The following is a 21,861-nucleotide window of genomic DNA, read 5'->3' on the forward strand; positions in this document are numbered from 1 at the left end:
ACGTGTCTAATATAAGGAGAAAACGTTCCAACACAGGTTGTGTGGGGAATTAGGAGGGACATTGGATTTAGGGGTTGAACCCATGGAGCTGCAAAGATCTTGACCTTGAAAATACGACCTAAGCTAAGCCTAATAAGCTAGCTACATTCTGACAACACTAACTAGAGATATATTAGCTTGCTGCAACCTAATGTTCAAGAACATAAATTCAGAGATAGCAGTAAGCAAACACGCTTTCACAAATCAATATGTAAAATTTTAACTTACTTGCTCAGTCAGTTGTAGCAAATAGCACTTCATGCGTAACATGCAGCATGCATCGGTTTTGGTTTTGTTTTGCCACTCTCACATACTTACGTATTACGTAGCACGTATTTTGTATTTGTTTAAATGTTCTAGTAAAGCTTCATGATGCTGTTTTTCTGCTCAGATGTTCAGCACTTGTTTCTACCACATCCTCTTCAGTCGTTCTCTTTCTATACTGAACTTCCTGCAATAATCAACACAAATTCTGCAGTTTCCTTACAGTTATCCAAAAAACAACTCCTCTTTCAAGAAATCTGGCTTCTCTAGATAAAATGTGAATATTGTTGTCCTCCAAAGAGTGTTCCTTGTCTTTCAGGGGCAGGGGCAGCACATGACACCACTGACAATAAAACCATGGTGGGTCTGAACAACTGGAGAAATACGTCTGCATTCAGAGAGGACATACAAAGGCTAACTAAGTGGTGTGCAGAGAACAACTTTTAACATCAAGAAAATGAGAGTACTTACATTTCAGGACTTTATGAAAAGCAGGATAACCCCTTTATATCAACAGAGCGAAAGCAGTGAGGGTCTCTAGTTTTAGGAACATTCCCAAAAACTACTGATGTTTTTCTCTTCCATTGGTCCGTCAAGAGTGTGCTGACAGACCGTATCCTGGTGTGGAGTCATATAAACTTCCCAGAGGACCTGCCTGCCTTTTTCTTTGGTGGATGCAAAAAATTAACACCCTGATAATACTATCTGCTATCTAAGTCTGGATATTATTATTGCAATTAATCTCCACTTATTACAGTGCTGACACTTTTTTTACTGTCTATATTTATACTACTTACTTCTTGCTATTTTTGTACTACTACTACTTGTACTTAGTTAGCTAATCTCTATATTTATACTTTTTACTTGCATCGGGACCAGAGAAACTAATTGCGTTCCACCTAATGTACCAACATGTGTTGAAATGACAATAAAGAATCCTTGAGTCTTTGAATCCTTGAATCCTTGAAGGATCTCAGTCATCCAATCATGGTATATCCAAAAAATAAGTAAACGAAACAGTGGTAACTGAATTTGTGGGGTTTTCCTGAAGATGTAAATGACTGGTGGGGAGTAAGGGTCTACGAGTCATGTGACTTTCAAGTGGGCACCGCTCTAGATGTTCCTAATAAAAACCTAAACTCCCACCAGTCATTTAGTACTGAAGAAGCCACTTGGACAACAAGTACAGTTCCCTTAAACATACTTTAAACTGCAATAAAATGTAATTTCACTTCTGGCGCAAAGTAATCCCTGAAATGGCCTTGTTGAATACAACATAACCTACAATAGATGATGATGGATGGATGGATGGATGGATGGATGGATAGAAACATTAAGGTGTTATTTAAAGGATATATTTTGTCTCATTCAACCACACAAATGCCATGTAAACAATATTAAAACTTTTAGGCACAAACAGAAATAGTCTAATACATTTCTTCTAATCCAGCAGAAAAAGAGATGTTACACAGTGGGAAATACTACCCAAAACAATCTCTATAAAAAATTTTGAAAAAACAAAAAACAAAACATCTTGAAGGATTATATTTAGTTTTGAAATCAGGTTGATGAATCCTTTAATATCTGATGTGGAAAAAAAAACTTCTGGAAACAAGTCTCTATTTAACAGAGAAAATAAAGAAGAATGTCCATCGTTGTTGTTGTTGTTTGGCTCGTTGAGTTTTAGGAAGGGGTGCTGAAGGGTTTGATAAGCCCAAGATCCATAGCTTTGACCAGGCATGCGCGTGCTACATCAATGGGCGCCTGCCTCTTAGGATTGTCCTCCGCCTTGCCGATCACCGTGAGGATTTCCAGCATCTCACTCTCGATCAGCTTCTTGGGCAGCTCACTCTCGTCTGAGTTGAGCATGTTGTAGACAATCACAAGGCCACGATGCTGTATCAAAGGGTTGGCATGGAGACATAACCTCTGCAGGACCTCAAGCCACTGGGTTGTCTGTTGGGAGAAATGAGACACTCAGTCAAAGGGGCACTTACACTATATTACCAAAAGTATTCGCTCACCCATTCAAATGATCAGAATCAGGTGTTCTAATCACTTGGCCTGGCCCCAGGTGTATAAATTCAAGCACTCAGGCATGCAGACTGTGAAACAAGACATTTGTGAAAGAATGGGCCGCTCTCAGGAGCTCAGTGAATTCCAGCGTGGAACTGTCATAGGATGCCACTTGTGCAACAAATCCAGTCGTGAAATTTCCTCGCTCCTAAATATTCCACAGTCAACTGTCAGCTCTATTATAACAAAATGGAAGCGTTTGGGAAAAACAGCAACTCAGCCACGAAGTGGTAGGCCACGTAAAGTGACGGAGAGGGGTCAGCGGATGCTGAAGCGCATAGTGCAAAGAGGTCACCGACTTTCTGCACAGTCAATTGCTACAGAGCTACAAACTTCATGTGACCTTCAGATTAGCCCAAGTACAGTACGCAGAGAGCTTCATGGAATGGGTTTCCATGGCCGAGCAGCTGCAGCCAAGCCACACATCACCAAGTGCAATGCAAGGCGTCGGATGCAATGGTGTAAAGCACGCCGCCACTGGCCTCTAGAGCAGTGGAGACGCGTTCTCTGGAGTGATGAATCACGCTTTACCATCTGGCAATCTGATGGACGAGTCTGGGTTTGGAGGTTGCCAGGAGAACGGTACATTTCAGATTGCATTGTGCCAACTGTGAAATTTGGTGGAGGAGGAATTATGGTATGGGGTTGTTTTTCAGGAGCTGGGCTTGGCCCCTTAGTTCCAGTGAAAGGAACATTGAATGCTTCAGGATACCAAAACATTTTGGACAATTCCATGCTCCCAACCTTGTGGGAACAGTTTGGAGCGGGCCCCTTCCTCTTCCAACATGACTGTGCACCAGTGCACAAAGCAAGGTCCATAAAGACGTGGATGACAGAGTCTGGTGTGGATGAACTTGACTGGCCTGCACAGAGTCCTGACCTGAACCCGATAGAACACCTTTGGGATGAATTAGAGCGGAGACTGAGAGCCAGGCCTTCTCGACCAACATCAGTGTGTGACCTCACCAATGCGCTTTTGGAAGAATGGTCAAAAATTCCTATAAACACTCTCCTCAACCTTGTGGACAGTCTTCCCAGAAGAGTTGAAGCTGTAATAGCTGCAAAAGGTGGACCGACATCATATTGAATTCTATGAGTTAGGAATGGGATGGCACTTCAGTTCATGGAATGAGTAAAGGCAGGTGAGCGAATACTTTTGGTAATATAGTGTATTTCCCATTGTTTAGATATTATTTTTGAACACACACAATTGAAGCCATGGCTCATTATATGAACTTCAGTAAGAATTTCAGTAAATTTGAAGTTTTACAAAAATATCTTTGTGGGTCTGGAGACGTTTTAATTAAATACAGCCTGAGTATGTGCAACATCTTTGGGGTGATTTAACCCTGGTTGTGACTAATTAGGAGATGGGCTTTTACCAGTGAGAAAGAATTATGAAACTAAATGCTGCTAAGTGGAATGACTAGTGTGTCTGGGTGTCATGGGACTCAAGATGATGGTTTTCATTCTGTGTCATACACAAGTCTCCTCTCACAACTTTATGGAAATGTGACACCAGCTTGCCTTGAGTTCCGGTAAATGGCAGCTAATCTAATAGTGCATGAAAAAAAAAAGTGCATGAAATTCTCACAAGATCCACAAAAGTAGAGTTCGTTTGGTATAGATTGGTTTTTGGTTTTAACAAAACCTTTATCAGCCGTCCATCAAATGCATTCACTGGCACAAAAAAATCAACATGAGAGACATGAAAATGGCAGCTGCAGGGTAATTAGGTGTTGTAGTAGTTCTACACACTGCTGTGTTGTTTTTTTATGAGTTGTCCAGCTCTGCAAGGTCAACTCTTAAGGGAAAACTGGCTAGGAGATTTTCTGGTCATTTTCCATAGAAAGTCACAGATGCTTTGCAAACTAACTCTGTGCTTGACTGAAATATTCATATTCTCTCATAAACAACACCGGTGAACTCTGCTGTACATACCACAAGGGTCATTTTAGTGCACAGCTTCTTCTGAGAAGCAGTGATCATAGCCAAAGCTCCAGCTGCAGCTATCTGGAGTTTCTCGTCATCTTCGCCACATAGCAACACCAGCAGCTTCAGTTTATCGTTGCCATCCTGCAGGTAGCGCTCTTGGACCTAAAACATGGAGCAATTTAAAATTTACACAATTTGCAAACAATTTTGACTCTGTGGGATCCATTGTTATGTGATGCTTTTAGCTGTCCTCACCTCTTTACATGTCACAAGGTTGCACATGCATTCAGTGGCAGCCTGTCTGATCTGGTCGTGGTCCTCAAACATATAGTTCTCGATCTCTGGTAAAGCCTTCTCTTTCACAATCTTCACTCTACAAAACGGGTGAAGGTTCAGGAGAAACCACAACAAGGCATAAGTTGCGGTGCACTTACAGGAAGGTGACAACATGCTAGAATAATATCATGTGATGGTTAAAAAAAAAAACTCACCTTAGTTTTTCGCTGAAACCAGCCAAGTTGGTGAGACCTCTCAGAGCTTCATAGTTCTCCATTCCATCTCGATCTGTCTGGAGGAGGTTAACTAAAGGTCGCACCACCTCATACACCTGTCAACCGAGACAGAACTGAACTGAAAATCAAAGTTTTAAAAGCAATTTCAGGTGAAACACTAGTTCTGTAGAGATACTAGATAAATTGTGAAAGTGAGGTAAAGAGCTAATAATAATTATTGACAGCCGAATAAAACTGAATGTAATGTAAAACATCTTCTTTTTGTACACAGAGAAAAATAGATACAACGGAAAAAGTGTCAGAAGTGTCAAAAGTGAAAGTAAAGTGAAAAGTAAAAAGATTAGGTGATTAGGAACAACTTAGTGCATTTGAAACTTTCCATTACTAACAAGTGGGGCTGTCACTGAAGAAAACAAAGCAGCTACTTACCCTCTCACCAGGAAAGGCGATTTCTGGGTTGGAAATAGCTGCTATCTTGGCAAGAACGTGGCTGGCTTTCACCTTTCCAGCTTCTGTCCCCTCCAGAGCAAGTGGTATCAACGCCTGAGAGCAGACAAAAAGCGACATAAATTAAATAATAGCAAGGAACAACAGTAGGCATATTGTCATTCTTCTGCGGATTTGGTTGCGGAATATGTAAAAAAATCTTTCATTGTGAATTCATAAAAGTTTGTGGGTTCATGTGTGCTTTGACTTCCAGAACTATATCCCTTACCTTTCCCCCACCTTGGGCAACAATAGTACCACGATCTTTGGGATCCTCTGACAAAGCCAAGAAAACCCTGAAGATAAAAAACAGAAAACAGGCTATACAGTCGTATATTTTGGGGCAATGGTGTGGTGTGAGAAAAAAACGTTAGAAAGACTTTCTTTCAGTTTCTGTGTTATCTATTATCTTGCATTCCCCTTTCTCTCTATGAGTGTATTTTCTGTGGGTGTCAGACGTGTGTTAGGGGTTGTACCGACTAGTGGACTTCACTGCTGTGATGCTTTTAGCAGGAAATCGACTAGTCGCCCCCGATGACATGACACTAACAACATGGACGCCTCAGAGAAGGCAGGTGAGGAGCTCAGTCAGTCCTTGCAGGAAACTAGCAGCAGTTCATCAAATGTATCAGACTGACGGCGTTTATGGTGTTGACGTGGTCTACGGCCGACAGTAGCCCGTGTTCAAGCTTCAGTTACCTTGCACAAAAGCCTCCGTAGCTCTTATTGTGTGAAACACTACAATATATATTCAGGTCAAGAATATAGATTTCATTGTTGCAAAGCATTACTTTCTGTTGTGTTTTTATGTACGTACGGCTAGTCGACCTCAACTCGAATTTCACAACATATTAGTCGACTTTAAAAAATCTGAAGTCGTTCAGCCCTTAGTGTGTGTGTGTGTGCTTTTACTTTAAAATGAATGACATTCTACCTTGCCAGCATCTCCTTAGTCTGGTCAGTCAAGATGGAGTTGTCTGCTTTAACCATGACAGCAAGAGCTGATGTGACTCCAGCCTTCACTAGCCTTTTCACTCTCTTCTCTATGAAGTCTTTCTTGTCCTGAGGAAAAAAAAAATAAAATAAAAAAATGCAGCATGTTTGCATGTATGCAACATTTCCTGCTCTACCCGTGTTGTTAAGTATTTTGTGGCTTAAGTTTCCTCCTCTTCTCTTACCTTGGGGTGTTGCTCTGGCACATGCTGTTTTGAGAACTTGGCCAGCTGAACCAGCTCAGGTATGATTTCCTTCTTCTCGTAGCAGTTGGTGCAGTTAACCAGGATGCAAGCAACTGCATATAAGATTGTTTTATCCTTCGACTAAAACGTAGAGAAAATGGAGATAAGTTATTGTTAATGTTTAATCAGAAATACTGATGCAGTAGCTATGTTTATTTCCGTCTGTTATTTTCATACCTTACACAGTTCAAACATGGCTTTCAGGGCAAGTTCATCCTCCACAAAGTCATCTTTCACGTCAGCATCATTAGTAAGATAAGCAAGACCCTCAATAGCCCACTTCCTTGTTTTGGTATCAATCTGAGGATTACAGAGCCACCTAAAGGTGTACAAAAAAAAGAAACACTGAATATAGTGAAAATGTGACGCAGTAGGATCACAATGACACCCTGTTACTGTAAAAAGAATCAGATCAAAAATATTTTGCACATCTTTGAGTAGGTTGTTTTCGTGTATGTTATATAGGTCAGGGTACTTTTAGAGTTATCTGTGTGTGAGTACTTACTTCCTGCACTGCTTGGCCAGCTTCTCCGTGGAGCCCTCGGCAAACTGCCTCATACTGTAATCATCGCCTCCAGCTGAGCCCAGTTTACAGAGACCCTGGACATCAGATGAGATATAACTTGTATAATCTTCTAGACTGGTCAACTTAACCCATGTGACAGTAACCGCTCACTTTATATTCCTGCACCGCCATCTATTGCTCACTGTGATTTTGTCACAATGTGTTACAGTGTAACTCTCCATTTTACATGAGGAGTGCTGAAAATACAAAATACATTAACCTGTCGTTTCTAGCCTTTTTGACTATAAGTTGTTGACAGCTCCATCAAGTGGTGCCTTTTTCTTCAAAACCTCTCATATGGTTTAATTTCAATACATTTTCAAAGGATCCAATATCTCACCAAAACTCAAAAATTTGAGAAAAGTTCCCAAAACTGTAAATATATTTGTGTATCAGAACTTCAACTTTCTTTTTAAAACATGAAACTATATATTATCAGTCAGATGGACCAAACGGTACTATCAAATTTCAACTACATTTCGCTGCTTCTACTAATGTTCCTTTACTTAAGTGGGGTTTTCAGGCTTTTATTCGTATGGGAGTATTTTAGATGACTTTGTCTGTACACTTACAGAATCTGAAAACATGCACTTCTGACTGGGACCGGACAGTAAAGTTCAACTGCATTCTGATGTTTTCCAGGCACACTCACCACCAGCGCACGTATTTTAATCCTCTCGTTCTTGGTCTTCTTGTAAATGTCCTTGAGTAGCGACACCCCGTTGGTAATGATGAAGCTGGCGCGGCTCATCTTTGAGGAGGAATGGATCAGCGCCTCCACAGCAACCATCTGGTCCACCTCACGTTCTGAGCCACACAGTGCCACCATCATCTCCATGACGCCTTGCCGTCCAACGAGGGCATTACCGACATCAAAGGGACCTTGCAGCAGCCCTGAGACGGTGTTGATTGCGTGAAGCGTCTTGTCCATGTTGTTGGGGTCAATTTTGGCTCTTAATGGAGAATAAGGTGAAGCAAATGCATAAGTTATCCATGTCTCCACTTAGATTACTTTTATAAACACTTGTAAATTGAGCTCTATTCTATGCACATACTTGATATATTCATCACAAACATCCCTGAAGTTGTTTCTCTCTGGATCACACTTGAGGTCATCATAGAGCTTGTTGAGGAGCACGCTAGCAATCAGCTGTGTGTTCTCAGTTAGCGGCAACTGGTCTGGCAGCTCAGGAACCTGACCGCAGACCTTAAGAATCTTCTTCAGACCTGGACAACAAACACAAATGTTGCATATGTAAACATTTCTTGAATACACCGTGTCAGAGAATCTGACACTGTCTCAAACCAGGTCATTGCCCAGGCGCGGCTATCTGACTCACCGTGGTCAATAGTGAAGAGAGTCCTCGTGTTGTCTTGCTCTTTCTTGTCTTTGCGAGGTACATTCTTGGTCAGGAGGTTAAGAGCCTGATCTCTGCCATGGCCAGACACTTTCTTACTAGCGACCATTTCCAGCAGAGAGAGAAGAATAGTTTTTAGGTCCTTAGACGCATCTGCAGAGAGACAGATAAAAAAAAGAGTCTCAGTTTATAGTGGTGTAAAAGGAAAAAAAGAAAAGAAATAAAAAGACAGACAGTAGAAGAGCCAAAGAGTGAGTGCAATATGCAGTATTTTTTGTTACAAATAATATTGTCTCTTACCCAAAACCAAGGCTGCTTCTTTCCCATATTCCCTTGTGTCTCCACCAGACAGGGAATCGTTGATGCACTGGAAGAGGTTGCACGTTGCCAGTGCAATCTCCTCATTGTCAACCGCCATGATGCTGCACATCTTGTCAACACCCACCATGTGAACAATTGCCATGGCCTATTTAGGGGAAATGAAAGTAATATAAGTAATATGTATGCGTGTATCGTTTGAGGAAAGTGCCAAACAAACAATTCTGGCATCACATCAGGCAGACGTTTATTGTATTTGGAAGAGGCTGCATGTGTTGAAGCTTTTAATCATCCCAGTCACTTGACTCACCCGAGCTTTGTGTCCTGTGCACATTCCTGACAAAGTACGCACAGCAGCCAGGATCATTTCTGGTTTGCCTGTCTCTATCATGTTGAGTAGCAGCGGCACTCCATTATTCTGGAAGATTCTCTCTGCTCCAGCGTCTTCTCTCGACAACACAATCAAGTTGTTGGCAGCCTAGAAGAACATATTGTAGAAGAAGCATTGGGCGTCTCAAAACCACAGACAAAATCTGCATCCACATTCTGAAGAATAAAAGGACTGAATTGCTGTTAAAAAAAATACCCACTTTTTCCTTCTTGTCTTTTTCCATTTCTTCATCTAGGAGAATGTCAAACATGTTCTTCACCCTTGAATCTGTGGAGAATGTTGTTTTGAGCTGCAGAGAGAGAAATACAAAATTAGATTTCGATCATAACACTGACATGCTCCTGTCATTTCTTCGTTGTTGTTTTTTTACAAGCATCACTGGCATCATCTAAGTGATATGTAGAGTCATGTGTGGCCTGTGTGGACTTTTGTGTCTGCTTAATGCTGACCTTGGCCTGGATTTCTGCTCCCAGTCTGCGGAGAGTCTCCAGGAAGGTCTTGTTCTTTGGTTCGAGGGTAGCACATCTCTGCACATCCTTGAAAGCCATGTCCAGTTTTCCAAGCTTCTCCAGAGCTTGGCAGCGCCGATACAATGCTTTAATGTCTGCTGCGTCCACGTCAATTGCTATATATAAAATGGGGAAAACAGTCATGTTGAACTTTTGGCAATTGATTTTAAGAGGTTTTGTTGTTTTTGAACATTTATAGTTTCTCAACACAGAAACTTTACCTTTAGATGCATCAGATGCTGCATTTGTGTAGTTTTCCTGTGAGAAAGAAATGTAGACACACAAATGACAGCCTACACTTGTCAGAGATGTTGCAAACATAATGTATTTGGCATTGATTTGTACTTTTTGATCAGTTTAAAACAGCTTACCTTTTTTAGGTAGCATGCAGATCTGTTCCTGTAAATGACAGCTAGCACCTTCTTGTCCTTGCACACCTTGATGGCATTAGTGTAGCACTCAATGGCCTGGTCGATATCTCCGGCCTGAAAGTGTTTGTTTCCTTCGTCTTTTAACTGAATTGGGTCTCCCATCTGGTAGGAAATGGGATTATTAAAAAGCCTCCAGAGCTTCATATCAAAGCCAAACATTTTAATCACATAGACACAATTTCCTAACACAAGCTAAAACACATCCGGTGAGCATATGCTTTACATTTTTTTTTTATCTTAAATTGTTAGAAGAGAAGTACAGAAGCATACAGAGGTACAGTACAGACACTTTGTTCATCAGAAAAATATTATTTAAAGCCGAAATAAAATTAATTCTTACCATTCTTGTGAATGAATGAATTGTCTATTGAATGTCCTGCTGACCTGGTTCCCCTGTAACAAATGGCCATGCACGTGCTATCTCTAACTTTAAATGGCCTCCCCATGGCCTTATTTGGGCATGGTCTCGTACCCCTGCCTGAGCCTTGCAACAAATGCCCCTTTACCAGATGACAGACACCATCTCCTCCTGTTCCCCTGATAAGCTCAGTGATTTTGGACTAACCACCCACAGCATACCTGACTGTCAGTCAAAAGAAACAAAGGGTCTTTGTGGAAGCTGTACCTTTAGGCTGTGTCTCTGCTGTGTGTCTTGTTCGGTCCTCTTCTTCTTTCTTTGCGTCTTTGTTTTCCGCTTTTGAAGATGATCTTGACTTCCAGTCACTTGCTTGATACAAACTTTTCTGTCTTATGTAACGTCCCCCCAGCAACGCCTCGCTTTATATTTATAGTGGTTGTCCATGAGGTGGGACAGCACTAAGGTGGCCCATCCATGACACATAGGGGTTCCTTGTCAAATACACAAAGGTCCCTAAGAACAACTTTGCACTAAATGTCATTATAAATCATGTCTATATGGGCTGCAACAAATATTCTTTCAACTTTGTGGAATTATCATAGACTTTATGAATTGAAAACATATTTTTGATTCCGTATACTATGTGAGGCTGACCCCCTCAAGGATGGTGTGCTCCTGATAAGGTCTATTTAGGGCACAGACAGCTGAGAACTCACCAGCAAATGCCTGATGTAGCAAGAGGGGGGTTTAAAAAGTGTGCGTGGAGACCGTGGGGGGGTTGACAACTGTAGAACCACAGAGAAAACTAGTAGCTTCTAGAAAGAGCGTGATCTGAAGCCTCGTGTGGTTAAGCATGTAGGTAGGATGGTGAGAGGAAAGTTGAGGGGATAGAGAATGTTCTACACTAAGAAGGTGTTATGTACAACTTTGTGCACATGTGTATATTTTCTGAAAAATATAATAATAATATGTGAAAATAAAATAGAATTTAAGCTAATAGCTGGTGAACTGCTCAAGTTTTTTGTCCTTATGCCAAGTGCATGCAAGGATAGGAAGCAGAAGCCCAATGATAAGTTGTCAATTCAAGGGTATTCACATCAAAACTGGAGCAAAAGAGGTAGAAGTTACAATCATTTTTTATTTATTTATTTTAAAAAAGACAAAGAAAAAAAAAAAGAAAAAATGGCCCCAAAGTGATTGGAATCAAAAGTTGTTTTACAGACAGACGTCAGATATTTCTTTATTATTGCTTCACCAATTAAGCAGGTAACAGATATGTTTCCAGCTGTGGCTTTTCCATTTGGAAGCTGTTGCACTGAACTAACAAGATGTGTTTAAAGGAGCTCTCAGTGCAAGTGAAAGAAAACAAAACTTAAAACAACCTGTGCAAGAAAGACAAAGTGAAAGCAGTGTGATGCATGAGCATACATGGCTCCCAGGGGCACTCAGTAATGTTTACTGATGATGGGATGGAAGACAGAAGCAGTCAGGAGAAATGTGTTCAGTGCTCAGATTCAGACAAATGAAGCAAAGACGGCTGAATGGTGCTTCACAGTACTGACAGACAATGACCCAAAACATGGAAAACTGTGAAAGCAACTCTGAAGTTTCTAACAGTAAAGATGTGGATATTCTGAAATGGCCATTCAAGCCAGAAGAAATAAAATGATCGACAACTGAAGAAAGCTGCAGTTAATCCTGATAAAGCTTGTTATAGGAGGAATGGTAAGGAATGATAACTGAACTGAACACACTGTTGTGTGCATTGTCACATGTTTCACCCTGAACAGAGCCATTGTTTAAGTTATGCATTAAAGTATGTTGACTTGTCATGTATTGGGGTTTTTCATTATTATTTAAATTTACAGTTTGTCACTGACTCATGGTTTAACAGGCATCTGACTGACACTGGCAGGTAAAAGTGCTTCAGTGAAAGTTGATCGTGAGATCAAAATCTCTGTAAGTGATATTTCATTTTACTTTTCCCCAATATGATGTGCATATTTCCACAATTAAATCATTGTGGTAACATTTTCTTTATTTTCTTTCCTTCATGGACACTCCTTGTTTACCAAATATCAGGTAGGCAAAAAGAGATGGAAATGTGGGGAATGTTGAGCATTTCGAACATTTTATTTGCTACTGCATTACACCAGTATGCATATTGTGTATGTACATTGAGATCAAAGAAAAAACTAAAATCCAAATATTTGTGTGTACACACATACATGATTTTAATTCTAATAAGTTTACAGGAGTAAATGGTACCTAACATTAACAGGACATTTTTAACCTCAGGTCCAGTCTTTTAGTTTATCTGAGTAATTAATAGTAAAGGTTAAAATGACACAAGCTTGTTTATTTTGTTTGGCTGTTATATCAGATGATCTGTTGGACATGACCGACACGTCCCACAATCATTTTATATGATGTTTTATGACTTGTGTCTGTTTAGCTTGGTGTAGGTTACAGGTGAAGTTGAAAAGGTTGGTGTGAGGCTGCAGCTTTTCTGTCCTTCCATTTTGCTTCTGTTTCATTTATATTTTTGTTTATACTGCAATATACTGCCTTTACCTTCTAACTTTTTACAGCACAGTGCAACATATGTCCATAATATTGGGTGGCAGATGCAGCAGTGGAAGAACGATAAAGAACATGATGCACTAAACGTCAGCCTAAAGGGTTGCACCAAATTTTTTCTTGTCCACATGTTAGTAGGAATGACTTTAGGATGCATCATGTCTGAATTGATACAGCCTTAGTGCCACCAGGTGGTATAATTCATCCACTACAGTTAAAGTGACATTAAAGTGAAACCGTTCTCCTCTGTATGAAGATTCTCAGATTCTTTATTTACCACAATGTAAGCACACTTCAATACAAATATAAAAAATATAAAAAAAAATAAATATACACATTTTGCAGTACATATTACATATTATAGTACATTACTAGCGCACCAGCCACTTTATGCAACATTGGACCGCTCTCTGTACGTTATATGCCTTTTTTGATTGATTGACTTCTTTTATATCTTATTTTGCAGCACCTGCCAACCTCAGGACTGCAACAGCCACTTTGTGCAACACTTCAATCTATTATGTGCCTTATTTTATTTATTTTTTTGTCTCAGATGTTTATATGTTTAGTGTTAGTGTATGACTTGTTGCACTGTGGGTCTTAGAGTAACACAATTTCAAATCCTCTGTGTGTGCTGCACATAGGGCAGAACTGACAACAAAGCAAACTTTGACTTTTAACTTAATCATGTAATCGGTTAAGATGGGTCTAATTTGGCCTTCTAATTACTCAGATAAGAACTAATGTACAGCAGGTTACACATATTTTGATTAAATGCACTACAGTGGGTGTGACTGTTATGCCCCTTGATGTTGAGCGGGGGCTCAAGGGGCTGTGTGTTTACCTCAATGAGGACCCAATAAATCTTGTAAGAGTACATGGTGAGTAATTGTAGAAAACAAAATGTCAAAACCTGTAATATTTTGTTGAGCACTAAAGTACCTAGTTATTGAAACAACATAGAACAGTTAGTCAGATATATGGTAGTGATCTTGAATTTAAAAAAGAGATCTCAAAATTCATTCATTCATGTCAGTATCCAAGTTTGCATGTACAAGAGCACTGGGTTAAAATTCCTGGTGACCAGTGACATAACTCCAAATGAATGATGACATTGAATCATGAGATATCAGGGCTGAAACACCTTAAAGATATTTTCTCTTCCAAATTGCGCTGTACTTTAGATATACATTCTGGTAGAGCTGAAACAATTAATCAATCAATTGACTAGTCAAAAATGTCTCTGCAGCTCCTTTGGTAGTAATTTAATTGTTTCATTTTCAAACATATTTCAAAGGATTGGTGGTTCCAGCTTCTCACAATCTCAAAAAAATCATTGTTTCCTTTATTATATATGATAGAAAACTCAGCATTTTGGTCTTTTAGACTCTTGTTGGTATTAAAAAAACAAGCAATTTAAAGATGTTACGATGGGCATTTTTCAGTGTTCTCTGTCATTTATAAAACAGTTGAGAAAATAATCCTCAGATTAACTGATAATTAAAATATTTATTAAAATATTTGTTTACTATAAAATATTCAGAGGGATTCAGAGATTTGTATATTATTAGTGCAGACATTCAGTATAATGTTTCCAGTGTATATATTTAATGTGTTTTGTTTGATCTGACTTTGTTACTTTTGTGACTGTGCACTCTGCAGGCAGAAGATGAAGCCCTCCTTCCAAGGATCCATTGAGGAGACCATGGTGGGGGGATTTATGTCATTAGACATGATGCCACCAGTAAACCTGAAGACATTGTGGTTGTCTTGGAAGGCCAGATGGTACTGCATGATCTGGACAACATTGCGTTAGATGCTGCCATGTTATTTTGTATGCTTTGAACCTCAGCTACCCTCCTGAACTGAAGCATTTTTTGAAGTGCTTCAGAAAGTTGTGATGAAGCTGGGTGAAAACACGCTCTCTAAGAAAGCCCAAGTCCTCAAAAACAGACTCTGTGAGTGAGCTGTGGCCATGGACCATGGTTGGTCTTTTGTTGCTGTTGTACTGGAGTTTGGACAAATACTTGCACTGCCTTTTATTTATACTTTCTTTATCTGTGGCATATGCTATGTTTTCATTTTCTTCCAAAATGTACCTTGCAGTGTTCTTTGACAAAATAAAATAATTTATGTCTTATTTGTTTTTGGAAATTTCATGGTAAATGCTGTAAATAAGAGCTTAGGTTGGATCAGACAGAAAGATATACATAATGGATTTATTTAAGTAACAGAAATTAGTGCACAGAAATAATTTTACCATGCAATGGATGAGCAAAGTATGCAAAAGCTTTATAACTTAATAGTGTAAGATTTACTTGTCCGGGTCAGGTAGATTTAACAGAACAACAGTGTGTGTAATTTATTTAAAAAGCTTATGTTGCTTTAACAGATGATAATTGAATATAACCAGCATAAAAAAGCTTTAAAGCAACATTTCAAAAAAAATATGTTGGTTTAACATAGAGTAATTGAATACACTTAACATTAAAGAAAATTGCTGAATTAACATACAAAAGTCATGTTTCTTTAACAAAAAGTAATTCAGTATATTTAACGTAAATAAATAATTTTAAGGAAACGTAACTTTAATATGTGCAACCGATGTACATACTTTTTTCATGTAGATCCAACAGCCTTTTTTTTTTTCAGTGAGGAGTTTAAATGTGTGTCGAGCGGTGAACGCATCTCACTGGGATTTGTCTGCGATGGGGAGGAAGACTGCGTCGATGGCTCTGATGAACAAAGAACCTGTGGTACGCAGAGTGAAGGTTTATGAGCTCAAACATGGAAAGGTTAGAAATAAGAACTTTTCTTTTGAAAGATGTATGTATGTGCTGAAAACCCATTTAAATTACACCATGTAAACATTTATTAAATCAGACAGAAGCTTTAAGAACATCACAGAGAATAAAACAGATGCCTGCTCATGTTCAGTAGGGATTTGCTGAACCAGTAGATGGCCACATCCTGTCGGTATTCTAGGCACTTCAGTTTTAAAGTTCAAATAGAGTTATGCAAAAATCAACTTAATGCATCAATTTCTTATATATTAACAACAACATGCTTAAGATGAGAACTGTCAGGAAGTTGAAGATCTCCAGATCAAGGTTTCATTTCAATTTACTGCTTCATTTTCATGACTTCCCATTCCATGATCTTGTAACCACAGCAAATAAGGATGAAATAATGTGAATTAAAGCTCTAGATCAGCTGTAGCGACTGTGTGGTGGAAATCGTATCGTTTCATCCAGATTAGCACATTCTGAGCATTGCACTGCTTCCTCAATTAATTACCAACTGGAACACATGGTTTTCATCACGTTTTAGTATAATAAGTGTAACATGAGTTTTATTTCATTAGGGACTGTTTGGATGAAACCACAATGTCAAAGATTTACATTACTGCAGCTCAGATCTTATAGAAATAGTTTGACACTTTGAACGAAAAATAAATAAAATGATTACTGACGCATTTAGCTGTTTTGACTGTGTTGACATTTAAAATAATCAAAGGTAACAGGATTCCTAAGGAAATCCAAAATTCATAGCTTCATTGCATGTGTCTTTATTTAACTTTGATGTAGTTGCATTCTCTAAACTGATTCATTTGGTTGTTTATGTTTCGGTGATTTGTAAATTTTTACTAAATGACTAAATAAAAGATACGAATGTGAGAAAAAAAAATGAAAGGCCAAGTGGTGTACTTGACCATTCTTTTTTTATTTTGCAACAAGGACACAGTTTCACATACTCAGAGGTCATACATTTCTTTTCTGAGGTACTGTAAGTGGCACTTTTCTGGGTGGTAAACATTCTTACCGCCCTAGGAGGAGTGGCTAATGATAAAATGAAACCATCAGTGAAAGACACCTGAACTCTCATCAAGGTTGTTCAGTGCTGAAGCCTCGTCCACTCATAGCTCTCAGCATCTGTCTTTCTCTTGGTGAAGTTTTGTGCTTCCATTTACTGAAAATGGCTCAAAACTTCATATTCTGTTCTGTCCTTTGGATAGTTGTTGGAGTTATTGGTAAGTATCCTGATTTTATTAAATCCAACACATGCAAAGGCTTTAATGTTGAGGATGAGAGGAGCAGACGATCAAAAACTCCCTCATCACGTAAACTTTACAACTGAGACAAATACCCTTGTCCTTTGATTTCAGCATCTTTAATCGAATTTTAGATTATTCCAGTATGTTTTGGGTTTTATGTGCATTATTTAACAGCTGACAACAAATCCACAAGCTTTGCGTTTCAACTGTTTTCTGTTTTTTTCTGTCTGGATAGTTTTAGTGCACTAACGAACAAAGAAAAGTGTTTGACCGTTCAGTTCACACATAAAAGTGAACTAGTCCAAGTTCATAGTTCACAGCGAAAGTTCATAGACTACAAAATGAACAGACCGCGTTCATTTGTTTTCGTTTTCTGATGGGTAAATGAAAAGCTTCGAGCTACTCCTGTTCAATAGAATCTCTGACTGACCTGCTCATCCATCCCCAGCCAGTCATGTTTTTTTTCTGTCAGGATCTGTACTGCTTTTTTGAATCACCATTGACTGTATATACTAGGAAATAACTCAAATGGATCAGCTGCTTCTGTGGTGCCAGAGGCGGCTTCTCTTTCAGCTGCACCAGCCAAGTGTGGGCAAAGTTCATTCCCTGCCTCGTAGCTAAGTATCATGAAAAAAAAAGTAAAAACACAAAAGAACGTCTTTTTTTTTTTTTTTAACAATTTTGATAGAAATGACGCTAATTTGGATCTGTTTCTCTTTACTGGATCATCTGGCAAATCCTCAGAAACGTTTAAATAATTTGTGTTCATAGACGCAGTTGTTGATTTGTCGGCGTCGTAAAGTCATCTGAGGTTTAACTCTTTCACTACAGCTTATCACTTATTACTACAGTATATTGTGCAGCTTTAACAACGCACCCTCAGCCCCTTTAGCTACAACAATGAAAACAACTGAACTCTAGCACTGGTTCTGGCATTTTACAGCTTGAACACCTTATTTGTATATATTGGTCTAATGTTTCTTTCTCTTTATGAACATGTATTATAATTTTGTTTCTCTAGCAAATGAATTACCTTCAGGATTAATGAAGTTTTATCTTCTCTTAGCTGAACATACAGCTGTGGCACAAAACAGTACAACAACAGTGACTCCACCAACAACACTGACAACCACGACAACACTGGCTCCAGCAGAGACAACCACGACAACACTGGCTCCAGCAGAGACAACCACGACAACACTGGCTCCAGCAGAGACAACCACGACAACATTGGCTCCAACACCATCTCCTGGTACTACCCCAACAACATCACCCACAGGTCACAGCTTCTTCAACAACAATACCAGTACTCACATGATGCTTCTTTTCATTTCAAGATCCCTGTGATAAAAACCCTTGTGGCAGAGGAAGCACATGTGAGGCTCGTGCCTATCAGACCTTTATATGCTTGTGTCTGCCTGGAGATTACTACAACAACATTACTAATCGTTGTGAGAACGGTAAGTATTTGTTTGATACTACCACTATGAGGTCAGTGCTGCATGGGGAAATTACATAACTAAGACGATGTAATACCATTGTGTAGGGCAGTAATGTGTCTTTGGGATGTAGGAAGATTATTAGTATTACTTGGTGTTGATAAAGGCAGTTTCATTTAAGTCTGGTCAGCTTTTGGAAAAGAAACTCTTCTTTGCTAACTGAAGCTCTTAATGGCAGATTTTAGGCTAGCTACACATTTTCCTGTTTCCAGTCTAAATGCTAAGCTAATTTTTAAAGTGAGTGTTTTTTTCTGAATTGATGTCATGTAAATAATGTCAGTTTCAAATATTTTAGTAAATGTATGTAAAGGTACACGGTGGAGTCACAGAATTAAACACTAGACATGAAACAACTCTCTTCTAAAAACAAAAACTCTTAAGTGTACATCTGTCTTACTGTGGTGTCTTCTTGTTTTAGCCAAAGTTTTCCCTGGACAACTACAACTGCCTGGGATAGTTTATGAGAACAGTATGTCAGACAAGGCATCACCAGCATTCAAAAGGGCTGCAGACATTATTACAGAAGAGGTGAAAAATACATTTTCTCTCTCTATCTTTCATTTATACTGACATGTTGATTCATTCTAATAAATGTACAACACTTAGGTATCAAACCATATACCTGTGTTGTCAGATGATGACCTAAACAAAATGACATTTTCTTTCTTCCAAACCACAGCTGTCCAAGAGTTTGAGATCTAATCCTACTTACCTTGGATGTATAGTGCTGGAACTCAGGTAGGTTTTGAGTATATAATTAACCATTCATCTATCTTGAACCAGTTCACTCAGATCCTACTGCACTTAATAATTACCATCAGTAAGAGTGATTTCTGTCTCTGTAGGCCAGTCAGCAACATTAGATTAAGGTCCTGGAACGGTGTCAATGTGTCTGTAGAGCTCATCTACTCAGCAGAGTCCACAGTCACAACATCAGAAGTTCAACAGACGTTGAAGACTGCCACAGAATGCACCAACTGTTCACTGGCAGGGGGAACTTTTACTGGTGAGTTAATTACCTGAATTTAGTCGAACTGTTAAGTACTTCAATGGTAAAAAAGTATCAGAATAAAACTCAAATACTCAAGACTGATTTGTTCTCAGATCTATCTATCAATCTATTTATCTATCTATCTATCTACAGTTTTGTAGTGCAGAGAAAAGCTTATGATGTGGTAGTTTAAGAACTGCCCTTGCAGTGCAGTTTATTTTATGATTTTATTAGGATTACATGAAAAGGAATCGTGAACTGGCATTTGTTTCAGAAACCATGCCAGGCATGTGGTCTTTAAGCACAATGTTTTATTAGTTTTGATAAGTTCTTCAGATTAGTTATTCAGTATAAGACTTTTATCTGGTTATTGTCACCTCTGTCCTCAAACAGCGTATAAAGTATCACTCAGTCAATCAGTAACAACGTCTTACTGATAGACTGCTATCACACTGTACATTCAGACCCAGTTCATTTCATGGCATCTTGATTAGTTAGTTGTTTGGAAGGAGTGTTATCATCTCTCTCTCTCTCTCTCTCTCTCTCTCTCTCGCTCTCTAGTTTTTGTACATATTTTGTTCTAGATGTTTGAGTGAGTTTCACTGAAATGATCTTCCTTTCCCTCCCTTGAATTAAAGAGGTAGACCTGTGTCAGAGGAATCCATGTGATGAAGTCACCACAAGATGCACTCCACTAGATGGAACTTTCACCTGCACCTGTCTGGCCAACCATGTTCCGTCTTACAACAATACCAGTATATGTCTTGGTGAGAGGATTTAGTTTTAGATTTTTAAATGTCTGAAGAGTGTGTTAATATTTCTTAGACCAAACAACAAACTGACTTTTAAATGTTTTATATTTTTGCAGCTTGTCCCAGTGGACAAAAAGCAGAGAATTCTCTGTGTGTCGAGTAAGTGCATCTATCTATCTATCTATCTATCTATCTATCTGAATGATAAAGTAATTTTCTTTGTCTTTCAGTTGTCCATTTGGTTATTCTGGTTTAAACTGCAATGAAAGTGAGTATACAGCACATGATTAACAATGAATGAAACAATAATATATCCCCGTGTTAGGCTGCGTTACTGTGTGCTGTGATACTTTGATACTGACGTCCTCTACGTTGTTGTTTATTAGCATGGCAGCTCATCCTGGTGATCGTCGGCTCCGTGCTCGGTGGACTGCTGCTCATCTTCCTGACAATAGTGTCTGTTAGGTGAGTTTCTCACTCCTTCATTCACCTATACTCAAACATTCAGTTACTCATTTTGGTATACTCGACACAAACACATTTTTGGAAATCCTCAGGATACAGGAAAATCTATTTTCAACTGTACAACAGTAGTACAGGCTAGAGGTTGTTCAGACTAGTCAGTTTGTCGACTTTACTGCTATACCATGACACTTTAAACGTTGTGTCGACTAGTCACTGGTCACATGACAATTACAACATGGACGTCTCCTAGAAGACAGGTGAGGAGCCCAGTGGGTCGTTGCAGCAAACTAGCAGTGCTTCATCAAGTGTGTGGAAATACTTCTCTAAAGATGAAGCCCATACTACTGTGACATGTCAGTCCTGGAATACTACTAAAGTACTACTGCAGTGCATCTGAAAAGGCTAACGCTAGCAGTGGAACGGTCCAAATCCTCTGGACAGCAGTCAGTTAACAACTTCACCAAACGTCCTGTGGTAACAGAGAGATGGAGGCTGCACATCAACTATTTGATAAAGTTATTAGACCTTTAGCTGCTACACTATCACATCTAACAACACGCTGTGGAGTACTATTAAATGCTACTGATGGTGCTGAGGTGCTGCCTGTTTTTATACAGGCTATACATATCTGCAGCTCACAGTATGTAGCACATGAGCTGTCTGTTCTCAGCAGATGGATTCAGGTCAACAATATAGATTTCATTACTTTCTACTGTTTTTTTATGTCAGTGACGTCATCATTTATTTATTTTATTTATTTATTTATTTGATAGGGACAGTGCACATTAATGAACATCTATTCAGACAGCAATAGACGTAAATATGCCGGATTATAGCAACAATGCTATAGAGACTAGTAAGCGTCGACTTGACTTTCATCACATAACAATCAACTTTAAAAAAATCTGAAACCTATGAAACCTTCCCTTTATCTCGTCAGGTCGCTAAAGAAAAGTTCTAAGAAGAACCAAGCGGCAGACATCGGTGCACATTACATCAACCACTTTCCTGCTAATGGACCAGTGGTCAATGGCAGCTCA

General features: G+C 39.1%; 1 protein-coding gene across 1 annotated transcript; it reads right to left on the reverse strand.

Moving 5' to 3' along the window:
- Positions 1-1,378: 1,378 nt before the first annotated feature.
- On the reverse strand, positions 1,379-10,342 carry unc45b (unc-45 myosin chaperone B). Its single transcript, XM_084551314.1, has 19 exons — positions 10,063-10,342; positions 9,913-9,949; positions 9,632-9,807; positions 9,382-9,471; positions 9,102-9,269; positions 8,774-8,939; positions 8,456-8,626; positions 8,171-8,342; positions 7,768-8,068; positions 7,056-7,150; positions 6,728-6,869; positions 6,491-6,631; positions 6,247-6,374; positions 5,542-5,608; positions 5,256-5,369; positions 4,806-4,921; positions 4,570-4,687; positions 4,321-4,476; positions 1,379-2,259 (listed from the first exon to the last, which is right to left on the reverse strand). Exons 1-19 carry the CDS (start codon positions 10,279-10,281, stop codon positions 1,987-1,989), a joined length of 2,850 nt encoding a protein of 949 aa, XP_084407440.1. The 5' UTR covers positions 10,282-10,342; the 3' UTR covers positions 1,379-1,986.
- Between the last annotated feature and the right edge of the window lie 11,519 nt (positions 10,343-21,861).

Source organism: Chelon labrosus (genome assembly GCF_963514085.1).
Source record: "Chelon labrosus genome assembly, chromosome: 9".
NCBI lineage: Eukaryota > Metazoa > Chordata > Actinopteri > Mugiliformes > Mugilidae > Chelon > Chelon labrosus.